This window comes from Lygodium microphyllum, chromosome 27 (genome assembly GCF_053477565.2).
Source record: "Lygodium microphyllum isolate KBCC chromosome 27, Lygodium_microphyllum_v1.1.10, whole genome shotgun sequence".
Classification (NCBI taxonomy): Eukaryota; Viridiplantae; Streptophyta; class Polypodiopsida; order Schizaeales; family Lygodiaceae; genus Lygodium; species Lygodium microphyllum.
Genome location: NC_141161.1, coordinates 97,732,123 through 97,759,176, shown reverse-complemented (window position 1 = coordinate 97,759,176; position 27,054 = coordinate 97,732,123). Strand labels below are relative to the sequence as shown.

Genomic DNA, 27,054 nt, shown 5'->3' with positions numbered 1-27,054 from the left:
AGGGGGATGCTGTAGAGATATGGAGGCAGTAAGCCCGCAGTTGGCACATGATACAAGTGCTAATCCTCGCTCTCATGGTGGTTCCAGGGCGAGTGGCTCAAGTGATTGCTGTGGAGGCACGGACGTGGTGTCTCTGTGTCGTCGTTCTACTGGAGTTGCATCACCTCCAAGATTTGTCGCACCTGTGGGAACGTATATTCTAGTTACTCAGACTTTTGCTCAGCCGTCTGTAGGTAGTACCCCTATGGGTACTACACCGATAGATACTACCCCGGTCTGTACATCGGATGTATAGGGGTCTCCTGGATATGCCCAGGAGCGTGGACACATGTGGGAGAGGACCCATCTTAGGCATACCCAGAGGGATATGCCAGTCTTGTCAATGATAGGTCAGGAGCCATCATCATGAATGATGAGGAGAGGCGGGTGATGGCTCGCATGAGAGAGTTGTGCCAATAACTGTTTCGGCACAATGTCTTAAATCATTGGAAAAACATACCGGAGGGAAGCAAGGACTACATAGTAGCATCCTTATATAAGGAGTTTCCGGTTCTAGCCACAACAGATAGATTTTCTACAGGCTGGATGATGGACTGCATGCGTGCATATATGTCACACATACGATCGGACGCACGCAAGGCACTCAAGAGTGGGGCTGCAAAGCTCGAGTGGCTAGACGCGGACGACTGCCGCTGACTGAGGGAGGAGGCTACAGATTCTCCAAGACATTGGAGTCAGCAAACGTGAGGCGGCGAGGGCACGACTAGAGGCTGGAGTGGTCCATCATCTTGGGAGTGGCGGCCACAGGATATATCTGAAAGACTTTGTAAGTTTTTCTTTTGTTTTGCTTGCTTATTTTTTTGCAATATCCTTTGTATTGACAATCATGTTTCTAACAGTTAGTATTTTGTTTTCTTTGCAGCACTCCATTACAAATCACGATCCGACCGGCCTTGAGACTCGATATATAGAGAGGCATGGTCTCACTGCATTGATCGACCGATTGTATAGATGCGGCAGTCTTGTAAGTCACTCATCTTTCTTGTCCGTAGTTACCATATTTAATTAGAATTTATTATTGTATGGTGGATTGATGTGTAGTTGTTTCTTTTTTTGCAAAGTCCGTTCGATGCTCCTTTGTGGCGGGACGAGCTTTCGGATGGCGAGGATATATAGCTCGCCCTTGGATCCTTGGAGCTCACATACCCTTCTTTTTTTGTCGTCTGATCTGTGTAGACATTTTCTATGTAATAGTGATATCTTGCCATGATTGTATCAGTCGCTTTCATTATGCGATCATGTATTTATTTCATGTATCAGTGTTATGATTTAAGTACACTTTGTTTTTCTTTACACAAGCATTGCACATTGCCCTGCCACAATTTTTTTTTCTTTGTTATCGTCGCTATTAGTGCCGCAAAATTACCTGCATGCATCGTTATTAGCGTTGCAAATCATCGTTATTTGCGTTGGTATCAGATACCGATGCAAATAGTGACGCTGATAACGACGCTAATACCAACTATTCTATGGCGTTGCCAATAACGATGCTTTTTGCGACGACGGGGGCAAATTTTGTTATTTATATTTTTGTCGCTTTTAACGACGGTATAAGGCCTATATCTTGTAGTGTTTATTGTGGAGGATTTCCAAGCTTAGAGTGTGGGGTATATACACTTATGCATACAATGCCTTTGGAGCCATTCTTTAATCAAGCACATGAATTTATGTTTAATTGTTCAATTGGATTACATGGAACTCCCTTTCAAAATGTACTTTGTACCACACCCATATTACATAGCATAAATGTTGCAATTCTTTGTGACCTAACATGTCAGGTAGCAATGCTATATACCACCTTTCTTTTCCTTGCCAAAGGATTAAATATTTGGCACTTCTTTAACTCTATGGAGAGTGGTTTATAAAGACACTTTGAAATACAATTTTTGGTACCCATACTACACATATAAGCTTTCTAAGTAGTGGGCTCCTCAAGCATGTTGGTCTCAAACTAGGATAGCCTATAAGCTTCATGGGCTTTTCATTAAAAGTCCCAATTAGATGTTTGGTTGGAGCATTATACATGAGGTGTATATTGCACGCTAGCATGTGATTTTTATGACCCATGCAATATATCGAAATTCACTTTGCATTTGATGACTTGTGTTACTACTTAAGAATGGGTAGAGTTATTCTTCACGAGCAAGTAACATCAATGTTTGAAGCATATCATCGAGTGCTTAGTGGTATAGATTTTGGCCACCTTAGAAGATTACATACTTGCATTTTTCTAAGATGCGCGAGATTCTTTATAAATTTTTGGAAGAAATTCTATGTTGCAAATGTTAGAATTATGGTGAGGGGTAACAATCATTTCAAAAGTCATTATAATCATTGACTTCAAATCCTTCTTTAGGAAATTTTCTTATTTAACCTCATCCATTCCGAATTGAACAAGCTCTTTATTGAGGCGTGAATTCTCTTTATTTCTTCCTTTGAGGCTCCGTCTTTTGTCTTGTGCCATGGTTGCTTGTGAGCTTTGGTCCTCAATCGTGTTGAATGAATTCATAGCTGAGGCAACACAAGAAGAACAAAAACATGTGAGTGGAGTGGTGAGCGCATATGAATAATGAGAGAAATGGGGTGAGAGAGAGAGAGAGAGAGAGGCATGAAATTTGAAAGATGCCTCAAAGGTGCACCCAAGGTTTAAACTCACAAACCCATGTAGTCACTCACCCACATGCTCAAACCACTTTAGCTACAACCCCACTGGCAGTGTGGAATATTTTTGAAACGGGTAATGTATGGTACCTGTCTTCGAGAGCTCCCACGAAGAGGTATCCTCGTGCAAGCCATCCAAAGCATAGCCTCCTAGCTTCATAACTCTGAGGTAATCAACCTTCCTGGTTATGCTCCACTTGTCATCGTAGCCGAACCACGTCTCGCCTACGTGGCAGTATGCAGAGGCCGTGGTCTCATCATGTGTATTCTTGGCATTCTTCTCGCTGATGAGACGCGCGATCTCCCTGTACGAGACTAGGTCAAAGGCGCGTTTCATATGCTGCCACGTATCCGGTCCGAGGCCCGGCAGGAGGCGCCCGGCGGGGTCCGCGAGGTCAGGCGCGGGGAGGCGGTGCCGTACGACACGTGTCACGCAAGCCGGGTTCGGGACGGGCTCCATGGTGGCTCGACACGTGGCGGCGGTGCGCGCGTGCATGCCGCGGGCGGAGCTGCGGTGGGCCAGGCGGAAGGAGAAGCCGTGGAGGGGGATGCCCAGGACGATGAGCGAGGGAGGGATGCCCGCGCGGAGGCAGGCCTGGAGGCGGGAGTCAACGCTGAGCTGGAGGCCGGAGTCAACGGTCAGCTGGCGGCGCGGGTCAGTGGGTGCGCTGAGGTGGGGGCGGTGGGCCCCGCGAGTGCTGACCTGGCGCACTGACGTGGCCGCGGGAGGTGGCGGCGCCTGGCGCAGGGCGGAGTGCGAGAAGGTGACGGGCCCCAGCTCGTGGCTGTAGAGCAGGTCTCCGGACCGGACGTCGAGGCAGGTCTGCACCCCGAGGTGGTAGCCCCGGAGGCAAATCCAGTCCAGACACGTGTCTAGCTCAGGTAAGGGGGAGGCGGGGGGCAGGAAGAGGGACGCGGAGAGGGAGAGGGCGGGGCCTGGGCCTCCTCCGCCGCCCGCACGTGCGGCCCGGCGCCACAAGTGGCAGGAAGCCAGGAAGTCCGCGTCGGGGCGGTCCACGCAGAGGTGGACACCGGCGAAGCCGTGCTCTCTGGCGAGGCATATACTGGCGTCGATGAAGGCCGGCCGCCTCTCGTAGTCTATCGCCAGCACGCAGGTGGGGACGTGCCCGGACCTCGACGTCCTGACGGAACTGCAGAAGCCCTCAATCAGCCGCTGGTCGACGTCGCCCCTCAGCTTGAAGTACCCCCGGCTGCTGCTGCTGCTTCTCCCTCCATCGACCAATCGAAGCGAGGCGGGAGACGGCAGATAAATCAGGTGCGTGAAGAGAGAGAGATCCATCTCCTCGCACGGGAAGCGTGATGCCGCGTGGTAGAACGCAGCTCTCACGTGAGAGCCAGAAGAATTAACAGTTCTTACGTGAGCCGACGAAGAAGAAGAAGAAGAAGAAGAAGAAGAAGAAGCCGCCATGGCTGAGTAGCTGATGATGCCTGCGCACCCGAACAGCCATACGCAGTCCTTTGCCTTATCCCATCCGCTTTCTTGCTCCACACGTCTTCCCACTCATCGCTTGCAATCAGCAGATATTCACATTTCTTGGTCATCAAGGCATCCATCGACAACCTTTAGAGTCCAGGCCAGGCTGCAACACTTTTACCCTTCCATGGAAAGGTTTTGAAATATATTACCCCGAAATGAATGGTAACAAATAGATTACCTCCCAACCATGTTGGAAATCTCGAACGATAGTTATATATGCCTTCCAAAACGACTTATAGATATATACAATTCTCTCACATTGACCAACATAAGAACCTCACACTACAACAGAAACGAGGCATAGACGCGCATGTTAGACGCGCCCACGTCTATCAGAGCGTCTATAAGTACGTGTAAACGTGCGTGTAAATAGATGCGAATTTTGCGTCTATATATCCGCGCAAATAGACGCTAATATAGACGAGCTAGCAGACGCACAATTATTTAACCACCTAAAATTAGCAATTCACCAAAGTTAATAATTATTTAACCACCTGAAATTGATTCTTGAGCATGCACGTGTGCGCATGATAAAAACCTTAGAATTAAGAATACACATTGAATCATTGAATTTAAAAAATAGAGTTAATAATTACTTTTTCATTGCTCTCTAATGAATGATAGTTCCTCCAGTTGACAAGCCTGATATAAGTAATTAGCAGCAAGCGACAGAAACCTTACAATTAGTAGCAAGCATTGCAATATGTATCTCATAATTTCTCTACGTACTTGAAGATGATAAAAGATACTTCCTTTTTATTATGGAAAATTCAATTTAGCTTTAAAATTGACTATTGATTCTTGAGTATGCACGTGTGCGTATGATAAAAACCATAGAATTAGGAATACACATTGAATCAATAAGCAAATTAAGTATGTTACAGTGAATGATCCATCTCATCTTCAATGAGATCAGCCCTTGCTAAACTATCTACTTCTAGGTCTATGTTACCAAGAGGTAACGAGACAAATAAGTCTATCCCACTATCATATGTGTTGCTATATTGCTCAATAACTTCATCAATATCATCGACAATCACATTATTGTCTTCTTCTGCGTTTCCTTGAATATCCTCGCGAGGTTCATCTTGTACTATATCACGCATATCATCCATTATGGTGTCATCAAGTACATCATAATTAATTATTGGATTGTCATCTGCTATCTCCATGTCGGTAATATTACCATATATTGGTTTTGAACGATTAGATATAGGGATGACATACCACCATCGGTTATTGTTTACCATTGGATGATACACAACCTGTATTTGAAAAACAAAAGCAAAAAACTTAAGTACTTATTATATTGTGTATATGTATCACATGTATACATATAAAAAAATTAGCCTTTGCATATATACCTGCTCGCATTGTTGAGGTAGTACTAATGTGTCATTTTTGTTTTGGTGAAATTTTGTAGAGTCAATGATTACAAAACCACTTGGATGACGTCTGATTGTGCAATGCTCACCATTTGTTATCACTTCTTTAAACCACTTCACATCCAGTACATATATAAAGAATCGTCTGAAGTCAAGCTTCAGAATATCTTAGATCAAGCCACAATAACCTTTCATGGTACCATTGGCATCCTCGAAGTGAGCAAGGACACCACAATCTTGGGTATTTCTCTTTTCATCTATACGTTGAGTTCGAAGATTTTTACCCTCACAGCAAAGTGCATTGAATAATGTGCACTAGTAGTAAAAGATAAAAGATCAAACATGTCAATTATTTATATAAAATAAAACTTATAGAAACAAATTAATTGATAGTATGTCTCACCTTTGATAAGCAACCTCGTGCGTATTCCCACTGTTTTTGAGATATATTAATTTCCTCCTCTTTTTCCATTCTCTCCATTTTCTCATGTAACCAATCTATATTAATATGATGTGGGAGCGCATTTAGATGATCTGAAAATGAGACATTACGTCCATATCTAGTGCGAAATTCTTGTCTTTTGCTTTTTCTTCTTGCCCTTGCTTCATTATATAGTGTCACCCATTTGCTCATTACATCACTATTGAGCACACAAAAACTATTTAACTTACGAAGTTCTTCTTTTGTTAGCACTTTACTCATTCCTTTTCCTTGAGGTACTATAGAGGTCATCCTCAAGTCTTCATCATCTTTCCATAGTCGTGGTTGAGAGGGATCCACTTCAGCAAGATATTCAGAGATATAAACAAGGGATGATTACACTAACCAACCCTCAGCCATGCTTCCCCCAGGCCGTGCTTTTTGCCTCACAAAATCTTTCAAGGTTTTCATGAAGCGCTCAATAAAAAACATCCACCTTACATGCACTGCTCCACAAAGTGCGATCTCATCAATCAAATGTACGAGTAAATGTAATTGAGTAGTTAAAATGGATCGAGGAAACATTTCCTCCACCAAACAAACCACCTCAACAGATAATACTCGAGCATCTTGCAATGTGTTTGGATCAATTTCCTTCGAGCTCACGTATCTGTCAAGATGTATGATGTGCTTGTTTATTTTTGTGTAGAAATTCAAAGATATATAATGAAAAAATACAATGTATACACACCTCACAAGCTCTCCCATCTTGTAAATGATATCACATACATCTTTGGATACACAATGGGATATGCTAGTAGAAAGTACGAATTGAATGTAAATAATATTCATAGATCAAATGATTAGTTGAGGAAAAAGTCATCATACCCCAAAGTTTACACATAGTTACTCTACGAATTACTATATTCATGGTTAGAGATACCCTTACTTGAATCATTTTGTGCCAATCGTGGAAATTCAAACCAGATAGTTACTCCACATCTCTTTTCTTTTTCTTTATGAAGGCTCCCTTGAGACATCTCATACATCCTGTGGGTGTTCGAAAGCTATATATTTGTTCCTTCACGATTTTTTCCTCGTTCTTTGACAACATCTAAGGTGTATGGGGTAGCTCAATCTTTCCTCTAGGTCCAATGCGTGGCCAGGCTCGTCTCATGAGACCAATGTTACGTAAATCCTCCCTTACATTAACTGAATCACGAGCCCCTATCAAGTGATCCCATAATGTAGATACAACATTTTTGAATATGTGCATGGGGTCCAACAGGTGATTGATCTTAAATTCAGTCCAGTACGGAAGACAAAAAAATATAGAGAACCTAACAAACAAACAATATATTATGTAAAGAATTCATCATGCTAAATACTTTAAAGTCAATCGAGAGAAATGCACTTCTTACTGACTCATGCCGAGTGGAGGGTGGCTATCGGCATTAATCCATCTCTCCTTCCAATCTCGAATGGTTAGAGATTGTGGAGTCATTCCATTAGTAGGGAGAACATATTTGGGATGGTCAATAGGAAGAAATCAATGATGATTGTCGTAGATAACCTTCTTTAAACGTGCCTGCCTAGAGGAAACTAGAGAGGGACCGCAAATAGGACATGCATGATATCCTGACGTGGTTAAACCTGACAAAATAAGTGAATTAATAAAATGCAATTGATTCAAGTCTTGAATTTCAAATATAGAGTTATATATATGTACCTGAACACTCTCCGTATCCTGGAAAGTCGTACATGGTCCACAACAACATGGCCTTCAATGTGAAATCTCTAGAGGATGCAGATGCACTTGTATCTTGCACCTCAATACCTTCCCATAACATTTTTAACTCTTCAATCAAAGGCTCTAAGTAAATGTCCATGTTTTTTACCTTGTGCTTTCCAGGAATCAGAAGGGACAACATTACATGTTCCTTTTTAATTGCCATGGATGGAGGAATATAATAGCTCACCAGTACCACTGGCCATACACTGTATGATGTGTTTTTGATGGCAAATGGATTGATTCCATCCATACCTAAACCAAATCTCAAATTTCTTGGCTTTTCTTTGAAAACGGGCCACAAATTATCTATATGTTGCCATGCCAGTGTGTCTGCAGGGATCCTCCATTTTCCATCACTTGAACGATGACTAGCATGCCATGACATGATCTTTCCAATAGACTTACACTTGAACATAAGTTTTATACGTGGAACAATCAAAAAATGTCACAAAACCTTACGAGGCACATCCATTGACTTCATCTCCACTTCGTATCTTGATTTGCCACAAACAAGACACTCTCGTGCGAACTCATGAATCCCATGAAATAAGACACAATCATTGACACATGCATGGATCTTGACATAATCGAGGCCTCCCAGAGATGTCAAGTAATGCCTTGCTTGCTCTCTCTTAGTTGGCAATTTGTTTCCTTTTGGAAGCATTTGTGATAATAACCTACATATATTTTTAAAAGTGAGTTAAAAAACCACCAACATATATTTCTGTCTGATTTCAAAATAGAACAATTAATATTATGATTCATAAGCCAAACTCAATTGATACCTACTTCAATAACGCATCCAAACTGACATTACTCCATCCATAAATTGTTTGCAAGTTAAGTATCTCGAGGGACGCACGAAGAACGGAGTACGTACAACCTTCATACAACGGAGTAGATGATGCTACATATAGTGGATCATCTGTCTTCATAGAGTGACCTTCTCCTTGAACCGATTGCGAAAATAGATGGTGTACCATGTTATCCAAAATCTCATCCTCTACGACTTGATGGGGCATTTCATGAGGGCTACTATCATGGTTGCCAGTCTCTACTCTTCTTGAAGACGCTGCCTCCTCGCGTCGATGTTTTGCAGCCTCTCGATGCCCGGGAGGGAGCATCTGAGGATGTGGCACCGCATCCTGCTCAACCACAAAAGAGAGTTTCATGTGCGTTGATATATAATTCCCGTAACATAGACATGCAATCTTAGTGGTAAAAAAAAACAATGAATACCGGTGATTTTTCTCGGTCCCATTCTCCATACAAGCTGAGGTGTGACATTGCAATTCAACGTGCTCGAAAAATACACCCTCGATAACGATCACACATGCATTTAATTTTTCGTCGTAGCCATGCATCTCGATTATGAAGACGCAATGTTTTATCCTCACTTGAGGATGTGCTCATTGACTCATCAGCTTGCACCGCACTAGGTGATGACGACGTCGACATGATTAAACCTAATTCATGACAACATCAAAATATTTGTCATTCATATGTTTACATAAGATCTCAATTTTAAATACACAAAAATCATCATAAATACATTAAAACTTATGATAAGAATTCACTATCAAAACTTATCTTAAAAACAAAAAATTATGATAAAGCCTAAATGCGCATCTATATCCGCGTTTACCTATGCATCTATATTGGCGTTTATTTTCGCGTCTATGTTCACGTTTATACTCACGTCTATCTGAACAATAGACGCGCATATACACGCAAAAATAGACGCACATGTCAAAATTCAAACCATACTTAAATCATTTCTTTTCAAATTGCGCCTTTCCTTTCCTGCGTTTTTTGCAGTTCTGAAGCTTGAGTTTAGCCGACATGCAGTCTCTTCATGCCTCACCTCCTCATGACTCACCTCTTCTTTCATTTCAAACACACAAGAAGGGAAAAAGGAAAGCCAAGGAGAGGAAGAAAGAGAGAACAAGAGAGAGGAGAATAAGAAGAAGCAGCAAGCATCAAGGGAGGGTAACTTACCAAGGAGAGGAAGAAGAAGAAAGAAGAAGCGCCACCACCCGCCACACCAAACACCCAAGGTGAGTCTCTCTCTCTCTCTCTCTTTGTTTCTCTCTTTCTCTCTCTGCTCTGTCTGTGTATTTAGGATTTGTGATTCCATTATATATTGCATTTTGTAAATCATCAATGGCAGTCGTCGGCCTAAAATCAGTCGATCGAGCACGTCTGATAGCTCGTCTATATCTCAGTGTAGACGCAGATATTGACGCGAAAAATATTTCCTCTCATAGCGTCTGAGGGTGCGTCTTAGTGCGCGTGTGCTAGTGCGTGTGCTCTGCAGTGTACACGTGATGATACATGCGCTACACAGAAGGTTGACCTGCAGTCTAGACGCGATTATACACGTGCATTGACCTGGAATGTGCGTCTGACAGCGCGTCTGTGCTGCATCTTAGATGCGCAGATAGACGCGCTGAACGGAAGGTTCACTCTGGAGCACGTCTGAGGGCACGTCTAACCTGCAATTTAGATGTGGGGATACACGCGCCAGGTCTCCCAGTTCTGATAGTAAACAATATATTTTTGCAATGATGAATGTGACCAATCCCATATTTGTGTTTATCAGTTTTCTTGTTTATGAGAAGCATTAGTACTTAAGTTTTATGCTCAATGTCTAAAGAAAGCTCTTTGAAAATGTAGGTAATATATGATTTTTTGTATGCAAATAAATTTGTATTTTTCCTGTGTTTTTTTTGTAGATGTCGTATCTTGGTTCATCTAGCAATGACCCAGATGTGGATTGCATGAATGATACATTGGCCTCCTTTGGTAGGGGGGTCAATGCATTTTTTGGAGGTTTTCCTAGTAGGGAAGACTTCATGGGAGAGATGACTAGACACCTTGGCCGCTCTCCCACAGCGGACGAGGTGTTCAGTGTCATGTCTGGGACGCCTCTGACATCTTTGCCTAGCACTATATCCCAGACTCCACATGTAGGTACTCCACATGCAGGTACTCCATATGCAGGTACTCCACGTGCTCCATGTGCATCGGCTTAAGCACAAGCATCTGCAGAAGCATGTGCATCTGCAGAAGCACGTGCATCTGCAGAAGCTCGTGCGTCCAGCGAGGCAGAGGGTAGTCGACAGAGAGGGAGGAGGGAGAGTCGAGGGGGAGGACGAGGCTTGTGTGGGGGTTGCCTAGGAGGTGGCGAGCGATCACCCTCACCAGTAGATCACGTAGAGGAGGTTGTACGCCGATACTATAGAGTTACAGATGCTGTGGCATCTTTCATGATGATGAGGGAAGGGATGTAATGGCGTACATGAGGAGCGTCGTACATGCGATGTATAAAGATTGTTTCATTGCCTTCAAAAATCAGAAAAGCGGCTTGTGGCAGGAGGTGTTGAGAGCTCTCCATAGGAGGTATCCAAATCCTGAGGGTCAGCGATTCTCGGATGATTGGGGACGTACAAAAGTGAGGGATATGCTTCACAACAAAAGATCCCACCTCATGACACGGGCCACGGACTCACTGCGGAGGCTGGAGGAGGGGCGTGGAGCCTGTAGCCAACCACCTATGTGCCACTGCATAGAGTGGAAGAAAGCCAAGAAGAAAGCAGCAGAGAAAGTGAAGAGTCGCCAGCACGCAGAGGCGCAACGGATCCAAATGGAAACAATGGGATCGTCGCATTACGGATCGGGCGGCAGAGAGTCGTGGGAGGTAGAGTTTGTAAGTATATTTTTATTTCTAGTTTTTTTAAATTTATATTTCTTTCAATTCTTTATATATTTTATTCTAATATATTGTGACTCATAATTGTTTGTATATATCTAAATGTTTTGCAAACTACCATCGTTGGTAGGACACCTACTCCTAGAGAGGTAGGTTACCATCGAGGCCATAACTGCACAGTGACATGGCTTCACTTCTATGAGGAGGGTCTCATCACTGAGGACCAATACAACCGGGCCATGAGGATTCGACAGCCAGAGGAGGTATGTTTTTCTTACTTTCCTATTAAAAGTATAGCTAATTATAACTTTTTCTCCACCTTGTCTATGTAAGCAATCCTGATCTTTTGTGTGTGTAGGCGAACCTGGATGTGGAGCATAGCGAGGAGGGGGATGGCGACGCTAGTAGCCATGGTGGTACTAGCGAAGATGTTTCCTCTTTAGATTCGTAGAGGAGCACCATACCTCCTCATGAGACCTTCTTTTCTTGTATATATATGATATCTCTTTGAGCCTACTGCTTGCGGCCACGCTTTAGGTCGCAAGCACTTAAACTTTCCTTGTAAATGCTTTTGATATATAATGAATACATGGACTTTTATTTTCAATTCTCGTGCTTGTAAGATATATTGTCTTTTTCCCAAATGCATAATCTGATGTATGGGAGGGGGGAAAAAAAAACCAGAAAGCATGTGATGTATGGGAGGGGAAAAAAAAAAAACCAGAAAGCATGGTTTTTTTTTGCAGTTCTGTTTTGCGCGTCTATCCGCGCGTCTAAATTGCAGATAATTCGTGTTTATACGCACATCTATAATGCAGACTATACGCGCTTCATAATTCAAATTTAAAAAAGAAATTAAATATCTTTTTTTTAAAAGGACATTTTTTGTTTTCCGTTCGCGTCTACTAGTGCTTGTAAAAGCGCGTCTACCAGCGTGTCTATATGCGCGTGTATATGTGCGTCTATTGCGCGTCTATTTGTGCGTGTAAATTTGTTGATACATGCGATTATAGACGTGAAATGGTAGACGCGCAAATAGACGGGCGGATAGATGCGCCCGTAAGAATTTCTCTATATTCAAAAATCGCGTCTAAATGTGCGTCTATGAGGCCTTTTTGTTGTAGTGTCACATGGTTGTATATACAAGATAGAAAGATCGGCTGAAAAGGGGACACATGCAAATCCAATTCATAAAACTATTAAAGAATTTACCTAAGGCCACAAAATATTCTCATATTATTCATCACTTGTTTACATCAAAACATGCAAATATCTCACATGGCACGATACCTTTTTCTTTTTCACAAATGTGTGAAATGGCAATCTTGTATAATTAATAGAGTAAGATATTTACATCTCCACGAGGGAAAGCATGGTTCAGAAAAGGAAAACCAAAAAGGATTAAATAGCTCTCTTGACATGCAAACTTGAATATCTTACATCACCTCTGAGTAGTTGTGTGTGAGAATTCCCTTTGCTTAGTTGTATGTGAGAACTCCCTTGGCTCCCTTGAATCTCCGCACTCTAACAACATTCCTCATTCCCAAATGTGCTTTAGCAAAATCCCCCAATCCCATAGTTTCTTCTCCGTTTCTTAGATTCCTCATTCATTTCACATTTGTCACGTAGAATTCTAGGTTGCTTCATGCATGGCCTATTGTGAAAACCCCTTCTTTTTAATCTCTTGCTAGCCTTATTCCATAATGGCTGCACTTTAATGCTACCCTAAAAGAGATGGACCACATGGCACACCCTTTTCCTTTATCAGGTAGAAACATCACCAAAGGTCAATTGCCATGAACTTGGACAACCTCTCTTTGGGTGGCAACTTTCTAACCACAATGCACCAAAGAAGTACATTAAGCATGGGGTTGCGATTGAGCCTACCTACCCATCCCCAGTGCCTAAAGCCCAAAGGATTGATTATTGCTATATCAATCAAGTCCCTTTGGATGATTATTCACGATTGCTTTCTCTCAAGATTTTTGAGTCATTAAAGAGGCATCTTTTAATATTTTCCCCAAATAATGCCCATGAGATAACCAAGGCATCGAAAGGTCACACCCAAACCAATAAACCCAATCTTGATCAACCACTCCATAATCCAACCTGAATAGATCAAATCCATTTTGGAAATGCTGATGTTCGAGCTTGAGACTTTTGCAAAGTTCTCATAAGCAATCTCTAAACAATGAGAAAGGCCCTCACAAATTGTTCTTCTACTACTACAGTACTCTACCACATTGGAGTTGTCCACAAACATTTGTGTGATGACTTTACCTCCTTTTGGGAGACTTAAAGGTTTGACAGCATTGTCCTTAGCTATTAACTCCAAGTTCTTTAGTAGGGGTTTAATAACCAGTGCAAAAAGTAATGGGGCTATGGGACAACCTTGTCTAATTGATCTTTTTAGTGAGAATTCCCTTGATATATACCCATTATTGGAGACACATACCAATTATTGCATTCACAAAGAGATTTAAAATTAGATCGTAAAAAGCCGTTCCAAAACCAAACCATGACAAGATCTTCAATGAAAAGGGTCATACAATTTGATCATAAGATTTTTTGAAATACATATTAATAAGAAACTAGTTTTGCATTTGAGATTTGCATAATACTTGGTTAAGCCAGCTAGGTTCATCTCACCACATCATGAATTCATCTTCCATGCACAAAACTATAGTTACACATGCGTGAAATTTTGGTCAAGATAACTTTGATCATCTTTGCCAATGCCTTTGCAAGAACTTTGTAGATCACAATGAGCACAAAAATGAGGCAAGAATGTCACACTTGGGTGGAGGTTGAAGGCCACCCAATTGTGTATTGGCTACTCTTGACATGCCATGGTTGCGATTGGAAAAGTTTTAGTCCCCCAAGTATTCATGTATTATAAAGAGCAATTGAGTGTGCATGCATTGGGACACAGCAAAGGAAGCATCCTAATTGGTTACATATTGATTCCACATGCATGTATCCTTTGAGGTTTTAATTGAAATGGGGAGAATTTGTTGGCCATTACTCCTCTTGTGGATAATCCACTATCATGGTTTCAAGTTGTTTCATATGGGAGTTCCAGCAATGCAACATTTTGATGTGTTGATGATAAGAAACTTTTGCCTGTTTTGATTAAAAAGGATGTATTTGGTAGATAATTACATACAAGGGTGAGATTTTATGGGTGGTTGGTATCTATGAACCGAATGATATTCCTCACTATCGTGAATTATGGTGGTAGTTACAATCATGTTTTCTACTTGGTAGATTGAGTTTGCTGATGGGAGATTTTAACATGTGTGGATCCCTCTCCTTCCATTTTGAGACATGGAATTGTGGATGTGCTTGAAAGTCATGATTAGAATGGATTTGCATCACTAGTTCATTTTGAAGCAGGATCTAGGTCTTGGTTGTGTCTACTAGCTCATGGTTATAACTTCCACTCTAGTCCATACTTGGGAACTTGGGAAGTTGGAGTTGGTTGGATTGCCTGTGTGTTGTGCATGATGACTCTTTCTTATACCAAAGGTATCATAGATTAAGGTTCTATAGAAATATGTGATTTTTGATCATTTTTCACTAGAATTTGTAATGTTTAGATATCCATTTCATCTTTATGAGTGTAACTTGGAAAAGTTACCATTGCTCTTCAACTCGTCTTTTCGTCAACATGATATAGTCAAAGGAGAGATGAGACAACTTTTGGATTCTTTTTCACTTGGTCTTCAACTCAAGGGGATTGCCTCCTCTGACCTCTTGGTTTTTAATACACAAAGAGTAGCCAAAAAATACATAATCCATCATGCTTAACTTCTTAAACTAAAATTGGATGCTATTGAGAAACTCCCATTGGCATTGGTGCATTCACTTTTGATTGATTCTCCAAATGATCATCTCTTGGTTTCACTATCTATGCCATTGCTAGAACTCATTAAAGACTTTTAGCTACAATCTTATGAATATGCTAAGATTGTTTCCTTGTTAGAGAGCTTGTAAGATAAAACTCATAAGTTTATCATGGTTTGCATACCTCTTTTGAAAGGGAGAATGTAGTAAGGTTGAAAAATTGCATGATAACAATTGTTAGAGGGCTTGTAGGATAATAGTTCTTAGACTCATAAGTTTTATTGTCTTTCATACCTTTTTTGTAAGTGAGAATATAGTAAGGTTGCAAAATTCTATCCATCAAATGCTCATAGATGCCCAAGCTATTTTGTAAATGTGTAGGGAATATTTTATGCATCTACTTGGATTGTAGTTACATATTCAAGAATAAAATTTGATCAAGTTGGAGTCTCGCTTGATATAGCTATAAGTTTAGATGTAAAAATATGTGAGGATGAGGTGATTGACATTGTGGAACATTTACTTAAGGATGAAAATGTAGGTTGGGATGGCTTCATGAAAAGGTTTTTTACAAAATGTTCCTACTTTGTTAAAAGAGGGCATTATTAAGTTGAAATGTACCTTTGCCTTCTCCTCAAAGGTTGGAAACCTATTTCCTTGATGAGCAACATGTGTAAGATTTTTGCAAAGGTATTGCCTAATATACCGCATGAACATCTTCCAAATATTGTGCACAATAGTCATGTGTAGGTTCCCTGTGCTAGATAAAACTCACGTCCTCCAACCATTAACTTCTCAATGCAACTATTAGGCCCTGTTGCTATACCTGCAAGTTCTCTTCTTGGTGCTTTGCACCTAGTTTTCATGTTGCTATGAGGACTCCACCAAGGAAGGGAGTTGTCAAATCCAATCCAAAAAAGCTCCCAAAGATGAAGGGTAAGGAGGGGATGAAATCTCCTCTAGCATAAAAAAGACACCTTGTTTGTGGTAGAGGAGAAGCAGACCCCAAACACTTGGGCAAGCAAGGATAACTGCTATATGGAGCAATCGGAGAAAACCTCACTCCTATTTGGTGATGAAGCCAAGTACACAACAAAACCTAGAGGTGAACTTCCATATTGCTACTTTGCATGTGCCTAGGTTATGTTGTGTAAGCTACTAATTTTTTTGCTTTGCATGTATTATGCTATGTACAAATAATTATTGATTTATAGAGAAATCACTTGGTGAGCTGGATAATGATCTTATCCATTTTCAGTAAAGAATGGTTTTGGATAATGATCTTATCCATTTTTAGTAAAGAATGGTTTCCCCTTTTGATATGATTAAGGGTTATTAGTAAATACTTATGTAAAGTATGTATCATACAGAATCCACTTTTCATGTGTAGCATGCCTTTTATGATTTCACATTATGATTCAACTGCCATGTATCTAGCCATCAGCCCCTAAAGCATATGTTTTTATGTGATTACAACCTCAAACCTTTTCAAAATGCGCACATCTAGGCCATTTGACAAATGTAAATCTTTGGCCAAGATATGAAATTGTTAGAGACATCCCAGATTAGGTTTTCCTAGCACCAAAATGCCTAAGATCTTGTAAAAATACATTAGATGCATGTCTACCAATTTCACCATATTCGAAGTTTATCTATGTAGTAATAGCTTATGAGAATCCAAACCTTTTATAGCTATTAGTTTCTAGAGCTATGGTGATGTGGAGTTATTTGGAATTTACTTTGTTTGGTTTGTGTTTTATGCATTTTGAACTTCATACAATCTACTATTAGATGTTCTAAGTATTGGCACATATTGTTGTAAAGTGGGTGTTGCATTATCAAATATTCCAATGCATGATTATGCATACGTTGGTTTTGATCTTTGGTGTGACATCCAAGCAACATTATCGCATGATCTCACAAGAGGATTTATTGTTTCTTTGTGGATTTTCGTAAAGCATTCAACACGCTACCCTAAGCATGTTTCATGTAGAGATTGTAAGAGACGGGAGTGCTAGAGGATATGCAGTGGGCTATTTATGCCTTATATGGGAGAGTGATAGGCCGTATGCACATACCTAGATGGATGTCTAAGAGGATCAACAAAACCATAGGAGTAAAACAAGGATGCATGCTTTCACCCACACTATTTGGACTATACATAGATGAGGTGATTGAGTATAGTGATAGATGTGACCAGAGTGTTGAAAAACAATAGTTTGGTGCAAGGTTCTGAAATTGTATGTGGACACAGTTGCTCTCAAGAGACCCTAGGGTAGCATATCCTCGTGCTAATCGGGTCTCAATTTCCCCCCTCAGTGAAAATCTTGAGTTAGAGAAAGTGACTCTTACTCACATGCTCCATTACATCCCCCCAAATGTAAAGTAATACATAGGTCATGTCATTCATGCTACAAAGTGTTGAATATACCATGACTTTGGTTTTCCAAGAGAGATCTCTATCTTTACAAAAGGTATATACTGCATTTGAGTGATGCTTCAATCCCTTTGGTGAGTCTAAAATGGTGGCTTGGTGAGTCTAAAATGGTGGTTGGGACCTCATAGAGAGGCCATTAATGATGATGATATCACACCTGAGTAGGAGTAAGCCCTCCACCCCACTCCCTATCATCATCACAAAGTTACATGCAACATCTATACTTGTGGAGGCATTCTTTAAAGTAGTGACTTCTTTTAGATAGGATATGGGAGCTCCCTTGCCACAAATACCCTAAGTTAGTATTGACTTCCTAGATGAGCATTGACTTCCTCTAGATAGCGCGTAGAGGTGGATGAGAAGGAATATTGATACTCACAAATGGAAACTTGGATGGGCTTACATGGGTTGGCAGCTCTCACCCATTGACTATAGCTTGGATTTTCCTATGATCTCCCTTAGTCGATTTGAGCTGAATTTACTGATTAGGGCTGATGTACTAAGAGTTGAGATAGAGAGGACTTGGATCTAGCCACCTCTCTCTTTAGGACCAAAGATGGAGTCTTACTAGGGGCACTTCCTACACCTCTCTGAGGATAGATTTATTATCCAACCATAGTATATGGATAGATACCTCTCCCATAGTATGTGGGTTTGGTATTGAATAGATGTGCCCCTCCTACCATTAGCTAGGGATAGAGATTGGTAGATGGATAAATATTCTAGAGCAGAGGATAGGATATGGTAGCTCTGTGGTAGAGAGCTTGAGAAAAAGGAACAATACATCTACAATGACATATGAGGAAGGTATCATAGTCTCTTCTATGAGGGCTTTGGACCCCTTTGCCATGTCATGGAATATGAGGACTGGGGATATCTATAGCTTTTCCTCTTGGAGCTTCCAAGGCACTGCATGGCATTGCTACAAAATAGAAGGCCAATTCATCCACAAGGACCCATACAAAGAGCTGTGATGATTTCTTCCACTGGGTTCATTAAACTCAATCTTTAGCACATAACAAACAATTCGAATTTAAATACTTTATTTCATAATAACAAGCAGAACCATCACTCCATAGAGTGGTACAAAACCGTCTTTCCACAGAAATACATTGTCCAGCCTAGGATAGGACCTTCGAATCTCATAGGATTGGGCTATATGTGATCGCACTTTGTTCGCGGTCAACATGGAATTTACTAGCTTAGAGTCCCTCTAAGCTTCCTTAAGCCTCGAGAAACTTCCACATAACAGGGGTACTTATCACTCAGCCCTTTGCCCTCTTAAGTGCTCGAGTGATAAAAAAAACCAAAAAAAACTACCTCCCTTGGGAGCATAGGACCCCCACCTACATGTGAGTTTTTCAACACTCCGTAGAGTGTTAGGGAGTATTGGGTTGGGGACCCCAATGTCCTGAACCACCACAATCCACAACTTGTCCACCTGTTATCGGAATCATAAGAGATAATTCATCATGCACAGATCCAAAAGGAGACATAACCATTAAATATTTTTAACATACTTGTCAATGTATGCGATGCATAGAATCTATCCCTCTCATTAATCCCCATGTTCTTTCCTAAAAAGCAATTGATAATAGTAACATGTTTTTGTAAGTTTAAGTATGTTCTAACTAATCGTAATCTATGTAGTAACAAACTTATCCTATGGGCTTTTCTAACATTACTAACTTAGCCCTCATTTTATCGTAAGATGAAAAAAATCAATAATATAAAATAGAAAAATTAGGAAGTTGTAGAGTTAATAGCTTAAAAGTAATCATTTTCTTGTGTACTAAACCTCATTATCTCCGTTCGGCCATCCATTGTGATTACGGTTTATGACTGCAACCTCGGTTTGTTGTGGAATAACTGATCCTTCGGGTTGAATGGATTCGGGGGTAACTTCTGCTTGCGCTTCAGCAGCGACTACTTCCTAGCGTTGCGGAGTTCCCGAGCATGATCTCGCTCAGCATCTTGATGTCTCTTAGGAGCCATGGAAGAAGCTTGATGGATTTGAGCAGTGCTTCGTGTAGGTGTGAAGAGGGAGAGGCTCGGTTGATTACAGCAGAGCTTTGTCACATCAACAACAGAGATACTTCTGTATGAGTTGTTTTTCTGACGTGACACTCTATTCTTGTTTATATAGCACTCGGGAGGGGGGGGGGGGGAGGGGATAAAAGAGAGAACACTTGCTTTTAGCATTTTCGATGACATCATCGATGATGTCAGAGAGGGGCTTCGTTTTTGGAATGTAGCATAGACCTTGGCATACTTGGCAACGGGCTACAAAGGCTTCGTTGGCACCGTTGGCTGCGTACGAGAAGCTCCTACTAGCTTGTAGGAAAAGCTTCTCAGGAGGTCACCCATCTCACCAGTGTTGTCACCCGAGTGCACTTAACTACCAAGTGACTATCCACTAGTCTAGTTCTTTTTGTTATTCTATACTACAAACATAGTTTTAATAACCTTATCTTGGGAGGGTTTCCGAAGCCTTCCTTCCATGAACTCGCATATAATGCCTAATAGATTATCTTCATAGTTAGAGCTAGTTTTAAAAATGTGCAATCTTTACCATTTTGTTTTCAACATAAACCAATTTTTGGAATGTATACGCACATTGTTTTTAAAAATAAACTAAGTAATAGGGACATTACAGTAATGCTCTTTGAAAGTGTTAGTTGTTTACCTAAATGGTATTTGTATTTATATTTAAATGTGGAAAAAACATTTAAAAGTAACAAAAGCATTAGACAGATTTACTATTAAATTAGAACTTTAAAAATGTACTTGGGGTAAAACAAAATTAAAGTTTTTAGGTTTCATAATATTTAATGGAGGAATTCAAAATGACCCAAAAAAGATAGCCACAGTAAAAGCATTTCTAGAACGTAAAAATGTTAAACAACTACAATGTTTTCTTGGAACGATGAATTTCTCAAATCTTTTCTTATCTAAACTAGTAGAAATATCAAACTCATTATATAAGTTGTTGAAAAAGAAACAAAAACTTATATGGTCTATATCTTGTAAAAATATTTTGAACAATCAAAAATTTTAATTTATGAAGCAATAGTGTCGAATTACCCTAATATTGAAAAACTTTTTGTCAACAATTGACACATCTAATGTTGGTATCAAGGATGGTGTTACTACCAGATAACCTTAATAAATGGAGACCAATTTGTTTCATTAATTGTTCTCTTACCAAAATAAAATCTAATTACTCCATAATTGAAAAGAAGCTTAGTGCAGTTGTATGGTCTTTACAAAAATTACATTTGTACGCACATGGCTCAAAGTTAACCATTGATACAAACCATCAACCACTCATATCCTTAATGAAAAAACCTCACCCACTAGCCACCTATTAAGACGAATCTTAACAATCCAAGATTATAGCTTAAAATATTGTAAGGAAACTAAAACGATATAGCGGATACCCTTCCTAGAATCCCATACATCCAAAACACAACAGCAGATTATCTACCTAAAATGTACAAGTAATAGCAAGACTCCAATAACAAGACCTTGACATACAAAAGATCACTGAAATTAAAAGCAATAATCCTCACATACAAAAAACATATTATATCCAAAATAATGTGTTATATTATATACACAAAAAATAGGGAGATAAGATAGTTATCCCCAAGTCCTTACAAAATACGTACATAAATCATTTTTATACCCATCCTGTATTCAGACACTTGAGATTTCACAAATTCTTAGAATTTATAAGGAAAAAGTATTATTGGCCAAAAATTTATCATTCTATAAGTAACTTTTTAAAGAATTGTAGAAAATGTCAAAAAAATTTAAAACACAAGTAGGCAAACCAATAGGACTTCTTAAATCTATAAAAATAATAAGTCCATTTGAACTAGTAGCTTGGGACATCATTGGTCCACTACCAGTAATGTATAAAGGAAATAAATACATAATAGTATTAATAGAATACTCGATAGGATGGTGTGAAGTGAAAGCATTGTATAACACAACAATTAATCCAATAATACAATTGTCATTAGAAGAAGTGATAATTAAACATTCTTGCACAATAACAATAATAGTTGATTAAGGATAATAATTCAATTTTGAAATAATTAAAATGATTTGTAAATGCTCAGGAATAAAAAAAACATTTGCATCAATCAAACAAATGATCTCAATGTATGTGGATCATCTACAACAAAATTGGGATCAAATACTCCCATATGTAACTTATGCATATAGATGCTCAATACAAGCATCCACTTAAATAAGCCCATTTCAGGCTCTATACGGATGAGAACCAACTTTGCTCCCAAATATACCACTATTAGAAATACCCAAGAAGCATAAAGATCTAGTAGATTAGTACTTAGAACTACAACAAAAACAACCACTAATGAGATTAGCAATTCGAAAAAACCTTGACATGGCTTAGCCTAAATAAGGAGAAATACATATGCAACAAAAAAAGTAGACAAAAACACAAAAAGACTGCACATGCCACTAGATTAAAATAAAATTTTCAACATACTAATGATGATGTATTGTAGGACATATCAAAAGAAGAAAAAAGGAATTGAAGAATCATTAGGAAGGATAGCTCGTGGGCTGGGGGGAGGTGTGGTACGTGCCCAAGGCACTGCTCATGAGACTAGCTACCTAAAGGAAAGGGATTGGCTACCCAAAAGAAAGGGACATCCCAAATCAAACCGCCTAAGCCATGTACCAAACTTGGAGGCCATTGGGTGTATTCCAAGAACACCCAATGGCCATATCTTGATGTATAACGTAACCATATTAGAATAGAAAGTCAGATGTCATCGCATTCAGAGAAAAGCCTCTCTCTCTCTCTCTCTCTCTCTCTCTCTCTCTCTCTCTCTCTCTCTCTCTCTCTCTCTCTCTCTCTCTCTCTCTCTCTCTCTCTCTCTCTCTCTCTCTTCCCTTGTCAGTCCAATCTTGGCTCTTAAAACTTCACCCAACCCCAATTGAGTGACACTTTTGGAAAGAAGATGCAGCTTTTTAAGTTGCTTAGTGTTATGATGTAATATTTGTTAAATTATAAATGAGCTTTTCTATGAATCCTTCATTTATAACTAGGGCTACTTCATAAAAATACCAAAATGCCCTAATGTTTTTGCTTTGAGCTCTATATGGTATAAACACTTTGACCATTAAAAACTATTTATGAGACTCACTTGGAAAAGAAATTTATAATGAAGGATTATTAGATGATACTCTATTGGCACCTTTACCTTAGTAGATGTTGGTCACACACACACACTCTCTCTCTCTCTCTCTCCCTCTCCCTCTCCCTCTCCCTCTCCCTCTCCCTCTCCCTCTCCCTCTCCCTCTCCCTCTCTCTCTCTCTCTCTCTCTCTCTCTCTCTCTCTCTCTCTCTCTCTCTCTCTCTCTCTCTCTCTCTCTCTCTCTCTCTCTCTCTCTCTCTCTCTCTCTCTCTCTCTCTCTCTCTCTCTCTCTCTCAGATAGTATAACTTGGAAGGGGACAAGTCGCTCATACAAGAGGCAATGGCAATAGTTTTGTGTGCTACCAGTCAAATGTATTCACTATTTTGACCTAATCGATCATTTTGTTGTTAGTAGATGTAGAGTGCACGCACACACATACACACTCTCTCAATAGGTATTTGTATTAATTACAAAAATATGCAAGTACAAGTGCGCACGTGCATGTGCGCGTGCACACACACACACAAAGAAAAAACATGGTGAGATGTGCAACAATAAAGAAAAACTTCACAATAACCTTGAAAGGAAAGACTTGATGAGACATGTACTCACTATAGTTAGAGAGTATATTAAAATTCTAAGGTAACATGCTTGAGATTGTTAGATAAATCGACATACTCAAAATATCAAATTTAAACCTTTTAGATAATCAATGAATTTATATAACAATAAAGTAGCACCCATTGGAATGGATGACAATTTATCCATTTTATCAGTTAATTATAGGCCTAAAGGAAAATTTTCAATTTGAGCCTGCTCGATGATCTCTTGTCCATTCACCTTGTAAGTGATTCTTATGCGCATCATTAATGGTCTCTGTAACAATAAAAGTGTAGGATAAAGTTTAATGAAATTCTTGTCACTGGAAGTGAAAGTCTATGCTAAAAGACTATATATACCTGGCCATGTAGGGAATTGATAACAGTGAGATTCTGAGTTATTGTCCCACTTGCATTTGGAGGAAGAACGTTATTGCTTGCAGGCTCCAACCTCAACTGCATAAACTGAAACAAAACATTCACACATTAACCAAACGTAGTTTTACTAATAACGATCCTTGTGTTGTTAGGCTATCATTTAGTAACCAAAACATAGTGAGAGCAATAATGATCCTTGTTTTGTGAGATTTCCATTAACCTAGTTGAATTGAATGTTTGCAAAGAGCCCTAAATCCATAAGGAGACACCTATACCACAAGAATTGCATCCATTTACCACCACAAATTTCATGACTTGCAGGGAGACAATGTCAAGGGACAATTGAGCATTTGGAGCTTTTGACTCTTAGGCTAGGTTCACAATACAACGGTGGAAGTTTCATCAATTTAGAGGTAGATCTACCATGTGTGTTCACGCAAGTAGCGGAAGTGCATGAAAGTATGCATTTTATTCTTTAAAAGAAACCAATTAGAAAAGTTTACGAACACTTTTTGTTGAATTAGAGTTTGCCACTTGTAAAGTAGAACATCTTCCACCAACCAAAATTTTCTTTTGAAGGTGTGAGGCAAATAGAAGAGTTGGGTCCAGAAGAAAAACACCTTTTGGCTTTCAAATGGAAGCTACACACATTGATGATGCCCCTTTCCTTATTCCTTCTACCGCTCAGTGTCAATCTAGCCTTACCATATGCATGTGGTTAGGAGGAATGGGGAGAGAAGCCATGGTGGGGGCATTCTAATACCACTAAGGTTGCCATCCCATAGAGTGAAAAATAGGCAATGGAGCCCTATGCTAGATATGCTCAATGCCCCAATCTCATAAGGTGCCACCAATGATCCATGGTGCTCTAAGTTGGAAGGCCCCCATCATGAGTAGAAGCCATGTGTGAGCTCGAATATTGATTGGGTCCTAACTTGTATGCTAGATGAGGTCTATGTGACCAGATGGCAAAAAGGTGACCTTTGTGGATCTAGCCTTTGGGTTAGATAAAGTAGTTATGCTGGTAGTAACTCGAGGCACAATGCACCAAGTCGTAGGGTGTGGGAGTTATCAAGGATCTCTATTTTGGGGTCGTTTATAATATGGTCAAACAGACTAACTAGACTACCTTTCCGTGCTATAGAAAGAAGACCCCTCCAAAGTTATTGTCAATAAATCTTTCACCTAGTTAGAGTTCTTTCAACTAGCCTTAAGCTCTTTGTCTATCATCTGTCTAGATTTCCATCTAAGCTTCACAATGGAAGCACACAAGCGGACAAAGCCATCTTTGTATCAATTCATTTGAAATTAAAATAGTTTCTGTTCTCATATTTGCTATATATTTCTACTCCTTGCTCAGATTCTATCTGCTGCATTATGCAATTTTTACATGGTATCTAAGCACATGTGACTCTAAGTACACAAGAGGCAAGGGCTTCAACAATGAAGAGGAGAAATGTCGTCTACTACATCGGTTAGCAGCACTGGTGCATTAGGTGGTGGTGTTGATGTACCAACAATTCAAACATTGAGGATTCGTTGACCAATCTTCACTAAAGAAAAGTTAGATGGTACAAACTTTACCTTGTGGAAATTTAAAATTATAACTATCCTTAACTCTTATTACTTTTTGGAGATGGCGTTGAGGACTAACCTAGAACCACAATCTACCCCTGACCCATCAAATTTCAGTGTTATGATATCTCCAAATGTAGATCTTCTATGAGCTTGGAAATGAAGAAACACAGATGCACCATGTGCCTTAGTTACAAGTTGTTTTAATCTTGATTTAGTATACAAACAAGGCATTAGAGGCTTGGAATGTATTGAGGAGTTAGTAAGAAACGTGAAATCAAACAAGGATTCAGAACTTGGAGAATCAACTAGGAGCAAATAAGTTTGTTGAAGAAGAGATAGCTAAAGTATTCATCACTTGGATCAAGAATTTACATGACCAAATGGCTGGTCCTGGGATACAAAAGACTAGTGAGGAGCTAGCATAGAGCTGTTTTTAGATTTGTCCACCGAAGTTTGATGCATTGGTAATTTCCCTAAACACTCAGGTGAGACCTTAAGCTTTGACGTTTGAGGAATTTTGTGCACTGCTAATGGAAGAAGGGTTGTGGCTTAAAGCTCAAGAAGGTAGCAACAATGGAGATTCTGCAGCCAATGCAAAATACAAAGATGATTCCTCCACCAACAGTGATTCAAAAAAAAGGATGGGAAAAAAAAGTTTCAAGGAGAGTGCTTCTATTGCAAGAAGGAAGGACATGCAATTATAGATTATCATGTCAAGAAGGAAAATGAAAAGAATGGCACCGTAAATACTAAAGGGAAAGAGACAACCAATATAACTAAAGCAAAGTTGGAGTTATTTATGGTGACCATCGAGAAAGTGTGTTCCTCAGTGCAATAAATATCTACCACTAACTCATGGGTATTGGATAGTGATGTCTCCCGTATGACCAACAAGAAAGATCTATATAGTTCTATGAATCTTTTGTAAGAATCCATCATTGTGATGGTTGGGAATGATGCGAAATGGCCTGTTGAGGGCACATGTACTATTTCCTTTGTTGTTGTAAATGGTGAACTAAAAAAACTTTCAAATGTATTGTATGTTTCAGAGATTAAGAGAATTTTGTTATCAATTTCTTTTATAATTGCTCTTGGCCATGCAGTGAGGTTCACCAAGATGTGTAGAAATTATTGATAATGCTAGCAAAGCTGTCTCGACAAAGGAGAAAGAATGAACAACTTGTATAAGCTAAGTGCTTTTATAGCCACCGTTGGTGTGGGCACAAGTAAACTTTTGTATGAAATATTTGGTCACATTGGTTTTGTGGTGTTATAGGAGATGCATATGTAAGGTATGGTTACACATGTACTTGCAATAATAACCAAAATGAAGGAACCATGTGAAGCTTCTATGATGGGAAGCAATAGAGAAAGGCATTTTCACAAGAAAGCAAGAATAGAGCAAAGGGTCCTCTAGAGTTGGTGCATGTTGACTTGTGTGGTTGCCTACACAAGCATTGGGGGGATCTTATTATTTTATATTGATTATCGATGACTATAGTAGAAAGA

The 27,054-nt window shown here is 39.8% G+C and overlaps 2 protein-coding genes across 5 annotated transcripts in view; both read right to left on the bottom strand.

The window, feature by feature from the left end:
• Window positions 1-1,756: 1,756 nt before the first annotated feature.
• Window positions 1,757-4,165, bottom strand: LOC148012642 (class V chitinase-like). The gene is made up of 2 exons (XM_087669112.1): window positions 2,812-4,165; window positions 1,757-2,571 (listed from the first exon to the last, which is right to left on the bottom strand). The coding sequence occupies exons 1-2, from the start codon at window positions 4,148-4,150 to the stop codon at window positions 2,426-2,428; spliced, it is 1,485 nt and encodes a 494-aa protein (XP_087525238.1). The 5' UTR covers window positions 4,151-4,165; the 3' UTR covers window positions 1,757-2,425.
• A 19,470-nt stretch (window positions 4,166-23,635) lies between these two features.
• LOC148012641 (AP-1 complex subunit gamma-2-like) overlaps window positions 23,636-27,054 on the bottom strand; it is a 235,857-nt gene continuing 232,438 nt past the window's right edge. For all 4 annotated transcript variants that reach the window (XM_087668808.1, XM_087668809.1, XM_087668810.1 and 1 more), the window contains 2 exons: window positions 23,950-24,054; window positions 23,636-23,866 (listed from right to left, as the gene is read on the bottom strand). In XM_087668808.1, coding sequence (XP_087524934.1) covers window positions 23,771-23,866; window positions 23,950-24,054 — 201 coding nt within the window. In that variant the 3' untranslated portion in view covers window positions 23,636-23,770. The remainder of the gene's footprint in view (window positions 23,867-23,949; window positions 24,055-27,054) is intronic.